At 39.8% G+C, this 18,080-nt stretch overlaps 1 protein-coding gene across 2 annotated transcripts in view; it reads left to right on the top strand.

The window, feature by feature from the left end:
- Nucleotides 1-701: 701 nt before the first annotated feature.
- Nucleotides 702-18,080, top strand: part of rab6ba (RAB6B, member RAS oncogene family a) — a gene marked incomplete at its 5' end in the record, with an annotated part of 49,346 nt that continues 31,967 nt past the window's right edge. For both annotated transcript variants that reach the window (XM_083887865.1, XM_083887864.1), the window contains one exon: nt 702-771. In XM_083887865.1, the coding sequence (XP_083743991.1) occupies nt 702-771 (70 nt within the window). The remainder of the gene's footprint in view (nt 772-18,080) is intronic.

Genomic DNA, 18,080 nt, shown 5'->3' with positions numbered 1-18,080 from the left:
CACATTCGTACATATGGCGCCTTTAATGCTACTGGTAAAACCTGTGTTTGTGTATAAACACCTGCTGTGAAAAAGCTCTGTTATGCCAGGTTTATTGAATTCATGCTTAAACATGATACACACATGTATGAGTATAAAACTCAATGTCAGTTCTCATATACAGTATCTCTAACACTTTTTGTGTGTTGAACAAAGAGAAGAAGTTCACAGACGGATGAAGAACACTTGCCTGTCTGCTGCCTCCTCTTCCTCCTCCTCCTCCTCCCTGTCTCCTCCAACACACACATGACGTCATTTTGTATCGCGGCTGTCAGTTCGGCGGGGAAACGAGGAGAGGCCGCGCATGCGCAGAAACCCTTGGGTTAAAAGGGATAGGAAAAAAAGGAAAAAGAATCACTCCGAGCGTCACGGACCGGTGCAGCAGCCGTGCGTTCACATCACACACACAGAGAGAGAGACACACACACACACAGGCAGAGAGAGAGAGGGAGAGACTGGTACTGAAAAAGTGGAGCAGCATAACCTCCCTTTTCCCTCCTGCAGCCGAGGCAGCATCATCATCCACCACCGACCAACAGCCAACTCAAGTGGGAACATCAGAAACAAGTGTGCGCTCAGACCACACTGTCCTCCGGTGTCCACAGTCCCCCCCTTCCTCCTCTTCCTCCTTCCTCCTCCTTCTCCTCCTCCTCCTCAACAAAATGTCCGTGGGCAGTGACTTTGGGAATCCTTTAAGAAAATTCAAACTCGTCTTCCTGGGGGAACAGAGCGGTAAGAAGACAACAGTTTATTGAAACTACTCTTTTAAAAACAACAACAACACACACAAAAAAGTTGGTGTTTCGGGGGGAAGTTGAACCCGTTGCACCTGCTGCTGCCGCTGCCCAGTCAGCAAGTTCATCTGGTTGGAGACGTTAAGCTAGCTCCTGTCGGTGTTGTTGCTTCTTGTCTAATAGTCTGAGTGTTATGTTTTTAAAGTGTCTTCTTCTTGAGTGACATGTTTAATGTGATAGTGAGGAGGAGGTGGAGGAGGAGTGGTGGGTGTAATGCAATCAAATTACCAGCTTAAATGGCTGAACACAATAGACTCCAGCGCAGCCTCTATTAAGTTTAATAGTAAAATGCTAATAATGCTAATCCCCCACTTATTCTCTCTGAGTGTCAGTATGAAGGATTATCTTATCAGTCGCTCGTGAATCATAATGTGTGGTAAATGAGACTGACTGTGTGCATGAAGGGAGGCAGTGAGTGCAGCTCTGATGCAGCTCTGATGCTGGATGATGATACAAGTTGGTAAATATTCCTGTGTACTGACTAGAGAGACACACCCAGGCTGTCTTCTGTGTGTGTGTGTGTGTGTGTGTGTGTGTGTGTGTTGTTGTCCTGGTATTGTTCCATTCTGCCAGTTTGTGTGTTAGCACTGGAGCAAGAACACATGTGAAATGTGATTATGTTTAATATTGCAGTGACAATATGAAGTGTGATGAATAATCAAACATACTTAAAGGTCCAGTCTGTAACATTACTGGCAAAAATTGAATATACTACAAACTAGTATGTTTGTATAAGGGTTTTGGTATTGGTCTAATACTGGTCAAACATAGCTGAATCAGATGAGAAAAAATGTTCAGTATTTGGTCCTAAATGTAATATAAACGGTTTACTGAGTCATTGTTCAAGCTAAAAAACAAACAAACAAATCCCAGTATAGGACTAATATCAGAAGATTGGTATAATACCGGAGCCATAGTTTGTTTGTATAGGTCTATAAAGATATAGTCTATAAAAAAATAAAAGGTTTTTGGTTCTCGCAGCTGTAGAATATAGCTTTTCATATAGGCGAGGGCCTTGGTTTACAGAGGCTGCCATCTTGCCCCGCCGTTTCTACAGTAGCCTGCACAGACAAACCAGCCACGGTAGCAGAAGCTTAGCGAAGTACAAATATTTCGGTGGCTTTTTCTCGTACGGCATCCACTGTACTTCCCAGACACACTTTGGGAACGGAGATTAAATCTGCAGTCTCGCCGCTAGATTATCACACACTGAAGTAAACTTTCTGCTTTGCTTGCTACGCTAGGTTACACAACAGACTGCGAGTACAACATAGTTTTATTCAAGAATATTCACTGTTTTAATGCCCCCCCTTGAAACATTTTCTGCTACTTGGAACAAAAACAAAAATATGATTGTCATTAATCCAAGTGCAATGTTTCTCTTTTTAATCACAAGGTGTGGATCTGTGGCCCCCTAGTGGGCCGTGAAAGGTTGTTAAATCAAATAAATAAATATGTTTTTAATTTTCGGTTTGGTAATTAAGTTTTATGTTGCTGCAATGATTATAACAAAGTGAGGGTGTTGTCACTTCACCCCACGGAGTGGGAGTGAAGTATTGTTTTTAGTGGCTCTGTGTGTCTGTTTGTTTGTGCTTCCACACTTGCACTTGCCAATATGACTAGCAGAGGCCGCCAGAGGCTTGTTGCGCGAATGGGGTGAAGTCTGCCATCTCCATATTACAGTGTTATTTATGTCGATAAAAAATTACACACTTTGTGCAAGTAATATGCAAGTGATGAAGTGAAAAGGACTGATTTATCTTCACTGATTTTAATGTATCCAATATTTACATGAAAACAACAATTCATTGGAAATGATTGAATTTAAGGTTTTGGTGAACCTCAGAGGATTTGCAGATTTCAAAGTGGGCCCTGGCGCTCTTAAATTTGGGAATGGCTGGTCCAACAAATCCCACTAAGTATAGCCCACTAAGTAGTTGATAGATGAGGGTGTTGCAGTTTGAGGCGGGGATTTACGTGAAGTGTGTAAGTTAAGTTATTGGCCAAACAAAAATAGAACAAGGGGCATTTATTGCATATATTACGCATGTTAATATCGGGATGACTTGCTGGACTGCTGGGATGATTTGCATCGTGACTCGCTCCATGAATCATTGTTTGAAATCTCTCCATGACACATCAAAATCGCACATCAGTGCGTCGTCGTCCTCATCATCTTGTGGAATCTGAAATCCAAATACATACTTGGTTGGTTCCATGCGTCTCTCACGCACCCTCTCACACACCGTCTCAAGAGTTTTTCCTTCTCTGAGGCGTCAGTGTAGCATCAACAACATCAGAATATTCTGAGCAGGTTTAGACTTGATTTCAGTGTTTACATCTTTACAACAGGGCAGGTCTGTGTATGCCCTCATTCAGAAGTCCTGAGTGAACCAAATGAACCACATTAGTCATAGTTCAGTGCAGCAGCAGGTCCTACTGATCGTCCAGTATAGCACAGTCATGCTTTACATAGTATATTTTTCTAATAACAGCAGTGTGGCACACTGAATTATTTAAATACAAATGGTGGTCTTTAAGCTCTGTCTTGCACTAGCAACAGAGATATACAGTTTATAATGACATACTATTAACAAAAGGCTTTAAACGACAGTGAATTTTCAAGACAATATATCAAATATATGCTTTCAAATAATTCCTTGTAACCTATGTAATGGTTTCCTCTCACTTTCCCTCGTGCCTTCCCCTCTAAATGTAAATAATAAAGACACAGTGTACTGTATACAGAGAAACCTCAGAACAACCATTGGCCTTGTTGGTAGGTTTTCCTCTTGGGTATTTTTATGATATTAAGTGCCAAGCAACAAGCCAAAGGAGATTTGGCAGCACAAACATAATGTCATGGAGTGTGCTGTATTCAGCAGACCGCAGAGCTGGCTGAACACAGATTAATTACAGTGAGACCTGTGGAAATAACAAGATTTTTTATTCAGTGAAAGATTAAGGATACAAAAATAATATTCTTTTGCTCTTAGAATGAAAAGGCACAAATGAAATCTCAAGCAGAGTTTTGATTGTTGCTATAAATGTCTCTTATATTCAGCTCTTGAAAACCTTATTGATTCACATATGTCATGCTTTGCTCTCATTTATTGTTGCATGAATACAGGATGAGCATCTGATATATAGTCAGATGTGTATGTCTGTGGTGTTATTTAGGTTTTCTGCTGACCCCATTCTCCTCTCATTGAAAGTATTTTATTCTGCTCTGTTCATCGGTTTTACACTGAAATGAAAGTTTGTTAGCACTACAGGAAATGGTACTAATTTGTGTCACAGGCAAACGGAAGCTAGTTGAATCTTAACTGAGTGGACCTGAATTATTGATGAGAAACAAGAAATTACTTAATTTCTAGCTTCTCCACATTCTAATTACCCATCAAATATTCCTTTTTGGGTTGTGTCATGTCCCTGACAAATATGAGGGCACCAATCAGTGTGTTTATGTATCCGTCTGTGCTATGTGCTAATGTTAGAATGAGACGCAGCTGCAAAATTGCATGTTTCCATAAATTTCTGCTGACATTTACTCTGTTTGGTAATAATAGTAGATGCATGCTATAAATGTTTTATCAGCAAGATAAGCATTTTAGCTTGTTCATCTTTGAGGTTTTAAAGGTCCAGTGTAAGGCTGGGCGATTATAGCTTATAAATAATATCTTGATAATTTTAAGGCTATGCCCGGATATGAAGTACATATCTGGATTTGAAGCTGTTTCTCTGGACTCCTGAAAATGTTTCTTTTGAGATGTTTGTGCTTCTTAAAGCAGAGTGACAGTACACTGTATATACCAAAATAAAAATGTTGTTACCTCACATTTTAGGTAATACTTGGTTTATTTTTTTAGGATGTTTTCTAAATTCTGCTATAACACAAATAAGAAGGCTTGAAATGTTATTAGGTGATTTTTGTTTTCAAAAATATAGAAAATGTTGTTGACTGTGTTTTTTTATTCAATATTGATGGGGTGGGAATCTACGGGGTTCCTCACAATACGGCACACAGTCCACGATACCAATAATATCGCGATACAATGATTCTGTGACGATCAATATATTGCAATGCAATCATGTAGCGATACATCATGATATTATGTCTAAATAACGAAAACAAAACATCCGTGAAAAGTTAAAAGTGCAAGATTTATCTATTTAACTCGCAACATGGAGAACAAAGTTCATAAAGTCTTGAACATGGATGGGGCATCTCTTAACGTAGCTTTCACAATAAAATAATATGTATATATCCTGTAGATTATATACAGTATAATATAGTATTTAAAAAAATAAAAATATTTTCAATTTTTAATGCAAAACTCAAGCCAGAACAACAATAACAAACCAGAACCTTTGAGTAGTATAGGCTGCAACAATTATCTGGCTAAATTAATCTTTAACTATTTTGTTAATCGTGAATATTTTCTGGCTTCTTTGGTCCATATAACAAATAAATCATGAAAAAACTGTATAGTTTTGTTTACGCACAACACAAGACATCTGAGAACGTCATCATTTCCAGGTTTGAGAAACGCATCCTTTGACATTTTACGGACTAAACAAGCACTCGATTAATCGAGAAAATAAGTTGCAGCCCTTTGCTCAATTTCTGCCAATGACCGCTCTGAAGTGTTATACAGTAGACCTTTAAAAAGAAAAGGTGCTGTGACCTCATTCTGTAGTGCCTTTTGTAAGCTGGTTGAACTCTAGGGACTCCACAGGTCTGGAGTGAGGTGTAGCAGCCAGTTAGGTGGCGTACAGTCTGTGCCTGTTATTGGCTTGAATGTACTTTTATTTGTCAACTCAACCAGACAGTGGTAGTTCTAGACCTGTGTGTGATTGTGCCGTCGCCGGTGAAGCCGTGTCCCTCTGACATGTCTGTTATAATTGCAGCTGGAGCCCCCGGTGGGGCTTGAATCCTGTCAACTCTGCCACTATCATTTATTAATGTGGGCGCAAGTGTGTCAGGAGCAGTGGCATCAATGCTTCTTCTTCTTTTCTGGTTTGATATGGTGAAGGCCCATAACGATGGAAGTTGTCTGCAAAAAATGTGCTATAAAGGGAAAAATGGCATGATGTTCTGTTCTTCATAAAAGAATCGGCTAACGTCAGAGCAGTGGGGGCTCCAGGATAAGTGGGTGGAAGCAGGCAGAATGTTAAATGAGCTGTCAGGAAGTCTCTCCTCCTGCATAGTTCTTTTGGTGTTTCTACACTGCCTGAACAAAAAAAGGCCTGGCTAAAGATTTGGAGACAAAGCCGAGGGATTTAAGCAGGCTGATCAGCTGTTTGCCCACTTTCCGAGTGAAAACAGCATTTTGCTCCACAGTGCTTCGCTTTTATGCATTAGGTCGTAGATGTTTTGCCTTTGGCAAGGTTTTAAACAAGCAATACTGAATGGTACTTTTGTGAGAGTCAATTGTTTGGCGGTAATCCTTTGCCGCATGCTTAATTTCTCCTCGGACAAACAGATGGCAATACATTTGGTAGATGCGTCTGCATGGCTGCCATTTAGATTTCGCTTCCTAAATCAAAATGACATCTTCCATCTTTGACTGCAAAGAGACTGCCATAACGCAGAATACTGCTGAATCACTGGACTGGAGTGCTTCAAAGTATGCTTCAGTTGGTTGTCTCATGCGCCAATCACGGTTTCCAGGAAACTGTATTCTGGGTTAACTCCGGGGCTGTGAAACCACAGATGCAGATGCATGCTTTTAACACACATACAGTAGATAATGTGCTGTTATCTTTGTAGAAATGCAGTGATAAGCATACACACACAGAACCTTCTGATTTGGTAACTGTAGAAGGAAAATGTGTTTTTCAGCTCTTTTTGTGTACTGTAAAGAAATGATCTGCTCATAAAAACGTCAGACTTGGACGTGGCTCCTGGGACATAATGCGTGTATAATAATATATATGTGCAGCCTGTAAAGTATGTGGACCTGTTTTCTCACAGAAACTGAGACACACACACACATCCAGTGATCTGTTGTAGGCGTGAATCAGGAGGAGGTTGCAGATAAAATGTGCCGAGAGAACACTGCTGTGAAAATAATGTACTTCAGTCTCAAATGTTCCAGCACCCTGAAACTTTGTATAGTTGCATGTGTAGTTTCTATATTGTACATTCACTGGTCATTTCTTTAGCTATTGTGTGTAGTGAATAAAGTGTCTGGTTTGGTGCTCTGCTCCTGTAGTCCATCTGCTTTTAATGTTTGTCATGTTGTGCATTCAGATGTCCACTGCATACTTTGGTTGTAATGATTTGAATTGCTGTTGCCTTTCTATCATCAAAATAGCCATGCCATTTTCCTCTGACCACAGGCATTAACAAAATATATTCACCCAGAAAGCTGCCACTCACTGGTTATTTTCTCTTTTTCACTTTCTATAAACTCTACACAATGCTCTGTATTTGTGCATTGAAAGCCCAGTATATCAGCACTGAAATACTCAGACCAGCCGGTCACATTCAAAGTTAATTTAAATCTGATGTATTCCCCATTCCAATGCTGGGGTTGACCAAGTCTACATGGCTAAAAGGAATTGCGTTGCTGCCATAATGCCTGCTATGGCGGATTTTACTTTTGCATTAACATGCAGGTGTACCTGTACATGTAGTTGTAACATGAAGCAACGCATTACGACAGAAACGTTGCAACTACAATGCCTTGAAAATCAGTTTTCCTTGTTTTGTAAGAGCATGTCATGATCTGCCTCAAGTGTGTGAAGGGTGGTAACTAAGCTCTGCAGGTTAGGAGATGATGAAATGGCAGAAGAGGCTTAATTTTTTTGTTTTTGCAAGTCATGAATTGAAAGGACATTACCAGTGTATGTATAGTTGAGCCTCACCTTGCACTGAGACTGGCATGGCTAACTAGCCGCAGAGGAAGTGGTTACCAGACAATCAGCTTGTAGGTTTTGTGATGATAGGTTGTCTCGATCGAGCTTCCTTGTTCCAGCCGGGAGATTGAAGTCTGCGGGAGGCCGGCTTTCATTTCTGAGCAGCATCTCTGTTCACTGTTACATTTGATAATCTGGCTGCGTCTAAAGATAACTGACCGTCACTTTCATTTCACATCTCATTGCGTCTTCCTGGCAAGTGATCTTCTTCTGGGATGGATTGGGGGAAACAAGTCCCTGACAGCTTTGATCTGCTATCGATTGGCTCAGCTGCCTATTAGTGCAGGTTATTGATCAAAAGGATTCACTCCCGGTGACATGTGGTCCCTTAGTCCAGTTATTTCAGGCAGGAAAATGTGTCCCTGAGCATGTGAATATTTTCTCAAAAGGCCATAGTGGCTATTTTGTCAAATTAATCAATTCATTGCTATTTTTTTGTATTCCTTGGTCATTATGTGAAGGTAAAGTGAATATCTTAAAAACAACACATGGGGCCAATTGCCATTTTCACCATGTTCTGCCATCTTGTTCAGTACAAAAACAAATCCATTAATTGTGTAAAATAATCCATTATGACCATAATCTATACTGTATTGCACTATCTTGAAGAGACTAAGAGAAATTCTGGAAATTACCACTTTTAAGGGTTGTTATCAATCCTGTAGGAGCAGGTCCATGGTACAGAAATAACAACCAGAGTGATGGTAGCTCTATACATGCATACCTTGTGCGGCATACCTGAGTGGGTTTTTTCCCAAAGGCCCACGGAAAGTGCAGCCTCAATTTCCACTCTTCCCATAATAAAACAGGGTTGCGAATAATGTCTGCAGCCCATGCAGTGAAAGAGAAAAAGTGTCTGATTCACTTCCATCTTTCTCTCTGCGTGTGCTAGTGAAAGGATTTTGGAAGCAATATCTGATTGACAAAGATAAACAAAGAGCAGGAAATGAAGTCTCAAAGGCTAGTGCTGTTTTATTACAACTGTGAATCCTTACCCTGTTATTTTAAAGGACTTTAAAATAAGGATACAGGAACTGTTAAAGGGCAGCACATAATTCAGCAGGAGAAACAACCTGAAGACAATGGCTGCAACTAACGATTATTTTCATCACTGATTATTCTGTTGATAATTTTCTTGATTAATCGGTTATATCTTTGGTTATTCAGTTTTTATTTCTTTTTCATATGGAGCAAAGAAACCAGATTTTATTGGTAAGAAGCAGAAAAAACCGAAAGTTAAACTGATTCATCCATTATCAAAATAGTTTGCGATTAATTTAGTAATCGATTGATAATTGATTGATTAATTGTTGCAGCCCAACTGGAGACCATTCCTTGTAAATTGTGTGTCTTAGAAATAGATTGGACTCTTGCTTAAAGTGAGCTCTTCCAGCCGAGAGGGACAAAGGATCCCATTTAAACATAATCTCAGTTGCTCAACCAGAACAGCCCTGTGAATAAAATCCCCACTGCGGAGGAAGGCTGTCACTTACCCAGCATGGGATATGTGACACTTCACCGAGTTCAGCAGGTCTCCATGAGTGTTTACCATTTCTGCAGCTCCCCACATGAGCCTTTGTCACGGGGCAATTTTAACCTGAAATCAGCCTGTTATAGCCTGCATTCAACCCACCTTGAACATGGAGGCCTGCCATTTTTTTTATTTGAATAATTTTTGATAATGATTTTTAATCAACAGTAACAAATTTAAAATGTATGCAAAAAGAAATACTGAATGGAAATGCGAAGAGGTGGATCATTTGATAGTTAAGATAAAACAAAATCAATGACTGACGCTGAATATTTACACTAAAACCTGGTACTCTGCACAAGTAGCAATGTTATTCAGTTGATTTAGGGCTTGTATCCCTGCTGATTTCATGAATCGTTTTGATTTTGAGTCACAAGGACCTGATTTGATATCATTCATTTTTCTATTTGCATACCCATTTTGCTTGGTTATGGGAGAGATTTTGACAGAACTAATGCTGCAAATTGTATAACATTTTAGTCTCTCTAAACTGGTGCGTCATTCAAAATGCACAAAGAAATTAGCCAAAGTAGCTACATTAATTAATTCAAACTCTAAACCTGTTCAAGTTCAAAATATCAGTCCTACAAATACCACAGACACTTTAAAGTAATTAACAACTTGTCCAGCAGAGGGTGCTTTGAGCACAGCTTGGCCCGCATCCATGGCATTGGCAATGGGTTGATCAGTTGGCTCGTGGAAGGTCTGATCGATCTTCAGACCTGGTAGTGGATAATCAAATCTGCAGTACCTTAGCTGTAGGCAAATGGACTTGCTTCAGTTAAGTTAAAGATGTTTGTCCTTCACGCTTCTTCAGTGGTAAAAAAAAAAATCCAGGTATTTTGTCTCTGAATACCAGGATTTGTTAAATTAAACAATGCAGGTTTCACCCCCTGAGGTCACCTGAGAAACCCAGTCTGCTATTGTGTGAGTGTTGGAGTTCACCTTTGTTGTTCTGTATGTGGGTGTTAATATTATTTGGAAGAGAGCTCAGGACCACATTGTAGGTGGCTGATAGATGGTGGCTTAGGTAGAGCTGCAACTAACGATTATTTTCGTAATTGATTAATCTGTCAATTATTTTCTCTATTTATCGCTGAATCATTTGGTCCATAAAATGTCCGAAAATGTTAAAAAACGTTTATCAGTGTTTGTCAAACCTGGAAATTATGATGTTCTCGAACGTCTTGTTTTGTTCACAAACCAAAATGATTCAGTTTGAATGATTTCTTTTGTTATGTGGAGCAAAGACTAAGAAAATATTTACATTTAAGAAGCTAAAACAATCAGAAATCTTGTTTTAATAATGAAAAAAGCTTCAAACCGATTATCGATTATCAAAATAGTTGGCGAATTTAGTAATTGATTCATCGATTAATCGTTTCAGCTCTAGTCTTAGGCCCTCTCCACTGTTGAGTGATTGTTTCTCCAGGTTAACATAGATGACCTATTGTACTCCTCTTTCAAACCATCTGTCTTCCCTGGTCAGAATACAACATTCTCATCATCAGCTTCTCTTCTTCTTCCTCCGTGCTGTGCCATGTTTTTCTGCACGTGGTTGGTTGTTTGGTTTCTCCAGTGTGAAGTTCAGGACAGTCCTCATTACTTTGCCCTGCATGAACCTCATTGATCTGTATTTGCCTCGGAGTTGTGTCCTTTGGGTGAATGAGTTTCTGTCTTAAATAGTTTCAGAGTTTGAGTGTGGTGTTTGTTGAAAATCCCCCTAGGTTTCTCAGAAACTCTAAAACACACAGACCAATGCTTGCTGTTTGACTAGGCCCGATGCAGTCATGGACATGCAACCCAAAAATGTGTGAGCATATGCTTTAATTGTACCTGCTCCAGTTTGTATTAATTGAGACTTATTAATTCATATAGAACTATCAGAATGTACTTCCACCAGAAACAGACAATATAATATCTGTTGGGTTATTGTGTTGGTATTGAAGATGATAAACTATCAAGAAGATCCATTTACCAATACATCTGAATAATAGATTAACATGCTTTCAAACTTGAGTTTCAAAGCATGTTCCTCCAGCAGTTCATTTAGCCGTTTATTTAGCATGTTCATTTAGCAGTTAAGAAAGTACTGGTTATTGGAATGTAGGTTGAGGTATGCATGCATGGCAGACCAGACGGTCATTTTGTAGACATGGGAAGTATGGAGAGGTCTGAAGAAGAGCACCATTTCTGCAAATGAAGGACCACTTTCATGCTTTGATGCCACTATATTCAAGGGTGACTATTCTTCTCTATTCAATAAGCATTGCACATTTTATTCTTAATCAGATGCTAAATATTTCTTACTCTTCTTAGAATGCTCATTCTGTCATCATACTCTGATGGACAGGAAGGCATCTCTCCAGCCACCATTTAGATGTTTTGTGAATGACTTTTAGAAGCTATGGGACAGGTTTAGCTTTGGGGCAAAAGCAGGCCTTGATCCCAGACACAATGGTTACAATGCTTGTTTTGTTCCTACTGTGGAACTCAGGTCTGAAAGTAAACACGGTAGAATTTCACAATGTGAAATTAACCCTGTCATGGCTGTTGTATCCAAAGTGCTCATAATCATGTTTTGTTGAGACCATTGGTTGTATTCCAATGCATAAACATGTTGCAGCTTATGTTCAAATCTAAACAAGTCATAATTAAAAACACAGGCAGTGTTGTGCCAGGATTTAAACAAACCTTTAAGAGCATTGACAGCTAAGATTCATTTATCGTTACTATTTTTGAAAAAAATATGGTACGCAGTTGCAGTCGTGAAGTGTTTTTGTTATCGTGGACATCAGCTTTAATTAAGTCCAGAGATAAAGAAATACAAAATGCTTAAAAGGAACCCCGGCTATAAAACTTGTAGTTCTTAAAAGATAAATGTTAGTATCAGTTTTAATAAATTGATATAAAAAACCTTCGTCTTCGTTTTTATAAAATTTGTAAAAATAGTTTAACTCGTAGGTCGCCATTGTTGTTTACGTCGCAATGCACTCTGGGTAGTGACGTAAAAAGGTTGACTGGGGGCTTCGGGACCCTGTTGTGACTGTTCAGCACAAACATGTAATCTGTTCAGCCTTTTCAATTTGAACCCGAGCGAAACATACAGGAGGAGGACAGCACTGACAATGTTTCACAAAACGAGCATCAAAATGAAGCGCAAGAAAGACGGGATGAGGCGAGAGTGGGACAAAACCTGTGGTGTACGTGCGGCAACTGCGTCTCCATATATGGATATACAGTGACGCGGCGACTGCAGACGCGGGTTGTCTGCTCAGGAGAGCATCCAGCGTCTCTCGTCTCTGCCGCTTTTTAACGCGAATTTCACTCGCTTCACGCGGGCGTTTAGGCTCCTTATGTGGGAGAATTGTCGGACAGGCATTTGGTTTACGTCGCGGTTTGTATCCACCCGCTCCGGTGAGGTCTTTTAGCAGCTGTGAGCGACTTTCGATTGGCTTTTATCGAAAGGCAACAAGGGAAGTGCTGTGAGTTTACACAGCTTTCCCACTGACAAGAGGAGAAAGGAGTGGGAAGATGCCTGTGGAAGGACAACTTCCTAAAGATCCGCGGCTGTGTTCTCGACATTTTTCGCCATAAGCATTTGAGGCTTTTAGTCGACCACAGCTGCTAAAAGACCTCACCGGAGCGGGTGGATACAAACGGAGACTTAAACCAAATGCCTGTCCGACAATTCTCCCACATAAGGAGCCTAAACGCCCGCGTGAAGCGAGTGAAATCCGCGTTAAAAAGCGGCAGACACGAGAGACGCTGGATGCTCTCCTGAGCAGACAACCCGCGTCTGCAGTCGCCGCGTCACTGTATATCCATATATGGAGACGCAGTTGCCGCACGTACACCACAGGTTTTGTCCCACTCTCGCCTCATCCCGTCTTTCTTGCGCTTCATTTTGATGCTCGTTTTGTGAAACATTGTCAGTGCTGTCCTCCTCCTGTATGTTTCGCTCGGGTTCAAATTGAAAAGGCTGAACAGATAACATGTTTGTGCTGAACAGTCACAACAGGGTCCCGAAGCCCCCAGTACAACCTTTTTACGTCACTACCCAGAGTGCATTGCGACGTAAACAACAACGGCGACATACGAGTTAAACTATTTTTACAAATTTTATAAAAACGAAGACATCAAGAAGGTTTTTTATATCAATTTATTAAAACTGATACTAACATTTATCTTTTAAGAACTACAAGTTTTATAGTCGGGGTTCCTTTTAAGGGTGATGTAAGCTCTGAAATCTTTCTGCCCCCGGCATAAATAAATTGGCTGTATACATCGTCAGTGAATTAATATATTTACTTTACTTTTATGCTGCACTGTTTGGTATGGCAGTTTGAAGCGGGATGGCAGTTGTGATTGACAAACATTTCAAGAAGCAAAACTCACTTCCTTGAGAAGAATGAAGAGCTTACCATGTCACACACAGCCTCATTATAACCACTAACTGACCAGCCGAAACAAGCTTGATATGCAAATCTGTTGTGGAGAAATACTGATCAGATGGCTCAGAGTTTTGTGGCAATTTGTCACGTATGTTCAAGTTTTACTGGTTACCCAAAATGTGTGCTTATTTAATTCAGGATCGATGGAAAACCATGCAGGCAAAATCGAGGTTTGATCTGAAATTTACCCAAGCGACCGTCCATTAATCTCAAACATATCACCCAATGAATCTCCTCGTAACATGCTCGTCAATACATGTCACATTAGATTACCATTTGCAATGTGCTCATCTCCACTGCATCCTCGTGATCCTGCCAAATGATAAAAACTGAATCTAACGTCATCCTTAACACTTCGGAACTTTGGTCAATACTAGCACAACATGTTCCTGTGTTGTGTCAGTGTGTTCCTTTTAACAGTAAAGGAAATTGCACCTATTGAAACCCAGATAATGAAATTAACCCATGAGTAGAGTAGAACGCATGAATCACCACAATCCAGTCTGTACAGTTTGCACAGTCAGATTTAAGACCTGGGTATATTTTCCTCCCTCATTCAGTGAAAATAACTCAGAATTTAGATATTGAGTTCTGGGTCTGTAGACAACTCCCTACTCCTACGCTCTGTGGTTCTTAAGTTTCAAATTCTTGACTGATTCTGAACATACTCTTGTTGAACAGCCCAACACCCCCACATTGCAACTGTTTAATTAGCAGAATGCATAATCATCTCTTTTCGGTAACCAACTGTTACTTTTGGGGGTAGATGAAGTGTTTGGGCTGAAAATATGAACAGTTCTACAAGTTTGTCATTAAAATGAAAAAGTGCAATTGGCTAAATGTTTTGTACCCATGTTTAATTAAATGCCACTGATCTTTGTAGATGTAGAAGGAAAACCTGGTCACAGATAAGCTTAGCAGAGTCCTTATAAACCTTGTATACCACACCTGTAATAAGCAAACAGTGGGTGTTTAATTAATTTCTCAGCTGGCATTGTATAGTGGTTGGCCCATAGTCCATCTAAACTACTAAATTTTAGATTATTTGCCCTGTCTTGGAACAGTGTTGTGAGACTCTGCGGACTGGGCAGCCAGGGATCTAAGAATTTAAGGCAGAAGCTTTGGTATCATTTCAGATCAATTTACAGATCTTTTGGGAAATTAAGAAGTAGAATTAGAAATAATTTGATCTAGTTTACAGGAGTAAATTATTTAGTCAAGGTGGTAAACCAACCACATCTTGCCCCATCTCGTCTTAACATTAGCTGAATTAATATTTAATATGTTTACACTTGTGAATAGTGTTTTATATCCGCTTGATTGTTTTAAGGGCTAGGGACGGCGAGAGAATATGGCAACAGTCTTTTCGAGGCAATTCCAACAACTGTTTGTAATTTCAGTAATGAGATTAGGTCCTATATATTTGGAATCGGATTCATAAAAAATGCTTTGTTAACCCCACAACTGCAAACTGAAAACATAAGAAGACGAGTAGATCTGATAACATCTGAAGTGGTGCAACATATTGTATGTCTGGAAGACAGAAGAAGAAATAAATGAAAGTGTGCGTCTTCTGCTTTATTTTTTTTGTAAGGATTCTGTTTTCATTTCTCCAGCCTCCAGCTGCCCTTTGCCTTGTGAGAATGGAATCTAATTTAAACATTAAAACATCAAGTGGGTCTCTCTTGAGCCCTCTGGTCTTAAAACTGCAGACATATGACTTCTTTCTCTCTTCTGAAAGACACCACAAATGTTGCACTGTGCATTTCAAAACCAGTGTCACATTGATGGTTGTCATTGTGCTCTTGCTGTGTATATGTTGTTGGTATCACTGCTGCATGTACTAATGTCAAATGCCTCATTAGACTGCATAAGGGCTGAAATGGCTTACTGAGTGCTTTATGTATGCACAGGAAACTCGGCCTTTGTTGAGTTTGAAAGCATGTTCATCCATTATTCAGATGTATTGGTAAATGGATGTGTCCATTTACCAATGTAAGAATTTATTTTTCCAATGTCTCTAGGTGCTGTAAGATAGACGTATAAACAATCGATCTAGCTTATAATTCATAATACCATCATAATAACCCAGCAGATATTACATTGTCTGATAGTGATTCTGATAGTTTTACATGAATTAATAAGTCTATATTAATACAAAGTACAGAGGCTAATACGGATCAGAGTTATTAGGATTCATCAGTAGTAAACTGGTGGTTTACCAGATTTCATGCCAATATAACTAGCAGTTCTTTTGACATGACACTAAAAAACCTACATGCCATGTCCATGATTGTGCTAGTGGAGAAGTCGGTGGAGATTTAGGATTCATCATCTGGGAACCATGAACATCTCTATTGTGTAGATATTTCTCAGGATGAGTGAAATGTTGACCTGTTTGTGGCAGGTGGAGTAGAAAAAGTTGAAGAAATCACCAGTCATTTGGAATCATCCTCTGGTGAAAGTAAATGTCAAAGCCATATTTCATACACTCTTAGAAATAAGGGTTCCAAAAGGGTCCTTCTACAAGGGCTGAGGTTCTACCTGGAACCGTTTGCTTTTGAAAAACCCTTTCCCAAGGGAAGGGTTTTGTTTTGGTTCAGTATGGTTTGGAATGTTAAAGCCCTGGGTCAGGCTTGTGTTTCGACTGAGAGCAGTACCTTTTCTTTGTAGGCGGGTAGCAGAGGAAATAAATGATATACATTTGGCTACAGTTGAGATTTGCATTATACTAGCCCACCTCAATAATGCATGTTGACCACGTCAACAACAGGCCTAATCCTGAGGTGTCCTGAAGAGTTCTCATGGCGTTTGAGATAAATGATCCCTCAGGGACTCTTCGTGGTTGGATGTATCTGAAAGGAAGACACCAAGGAGTCCTCAAAATCAAATGAACCCCCTCAAGTGGCTACTTTTGATTCAGAAATATCCAAACTGTTGTCCCTGATGTTGAGGCTAAGTCCACAAAACTTATTTTGGCTGCTTGTTGTGTCCCCAGTCTTCTGCTTTTGGGTCAATACCGAGAAAACCATGAAAACTAAGCGTCCTGCGTCCCTGATGCATTAAAAGTCTCATCTTCGTATTCTTATTCTTTCTTATTTCTTTCCTCCATATAACAAAACAATCATTAAAACTGCATCATTTTTGTTTGTGGACAAAACAAGACATAGACTTTGTAAGTCTGCATGTTATCATAACTTCCTTTTGCCTAGCATTGTTCTATTATTTTGCACTGAATAGGGTTGCACTCAAAACTTTGTACTGGTTTTAATGACTTAATGATTTTCTGACCTAATTCTGATCATAATTTCCAGATTCAATTATCAAAATTTCAACATTCATACATTGTTTCTTCAACATAAATAATGTTTCGTTGGAACAGCCTGTTGAAACCAACACAAGGTGGACTAAATGGTGAGGAGTGAGTCAGCCCTGACATGGTGTTACGATGCCTCATTTTGATCAGCTGTGTCTCTCCTCCCGCTCTGATGTGTGCGCACACGCATGCATTTATGAAATGTTAATTTGAAAAAGCTGGATATCTGTTGCAGAGTATGCAGTTCAAAGTGTCTCGATTTCAGGCAGAACATTTCTAGCTTATTTATTTTTTCCTGAGCGATTGGGGAGACTCTTTATTTCGATTTTCTAATGACTGTGTATTTCATTGGACTGAAGGAAAGATTTGAAGGCCATCTGGTGTTTGGCATTCTCCTGGTGTGTTCTGTATGTCAGCTGCTGTGACTGTGAATAAGCAAGTACACAGATTTAAGAGTCAATAGATCTCCCACTGGTCTCTATCTTCTCCCGATCTCTCTCTGCTCTCCTTACCCGGTAAGGACGATCATAAATACCCACTTATTCTACTCTGTTCCTCTATTCGTTGATAAATATTAGATATCTGCCTCTTTCTGTCATGCTGACCTCTCATTCCTGTGTCCTGCAAAGGCAACGCATTACATGTGCTGTTATATTTTTATCCATCTCATCGTGAGTGGGAGCCGGGCCCATGCAGAAAGCACTGCCATGCTCTGATTGGCTGCCAACACTCCAGGCTATTCTATAATGCCTGCCATCAAGTGACAGCAGCGGTTTTACCTGCATGGATGCTTGGCACACAGCTTTAGGCCTATATGGATAAATGAGTTAGTTATTCTCCTTTATAAAGCCCATCAATAAGGGATAGTTGGACGTTTCTTGCTTTATATGCACTACGTCTTGTCCAAAGTCTGGATGGTTCTCATAGACTGCAGGTGTTGATGCCCAATTCTAATGTGTTGTCTACAGTTGCTGTTACTAGTCTTTGAAATAGGGGAAGCCCATTTCAAGCCCGGTTATGTG

Source organism: Microchirus variegatus, assembly GCF_963457635.1.
Source record: "Microchirus variegatus genome assembly, chromosome: 4".
Lineage (NCBI taxonomy): Eukaryota > Metazoa > Chordata > Actinopteri > Pleuronectiformes > Soleidae > Microchirus > Microchirus variegatus.
Note: the sequence above shows the minus strand (reverse complement) of the source record. Positions and strands in the feature narration are given on the sequence as shown.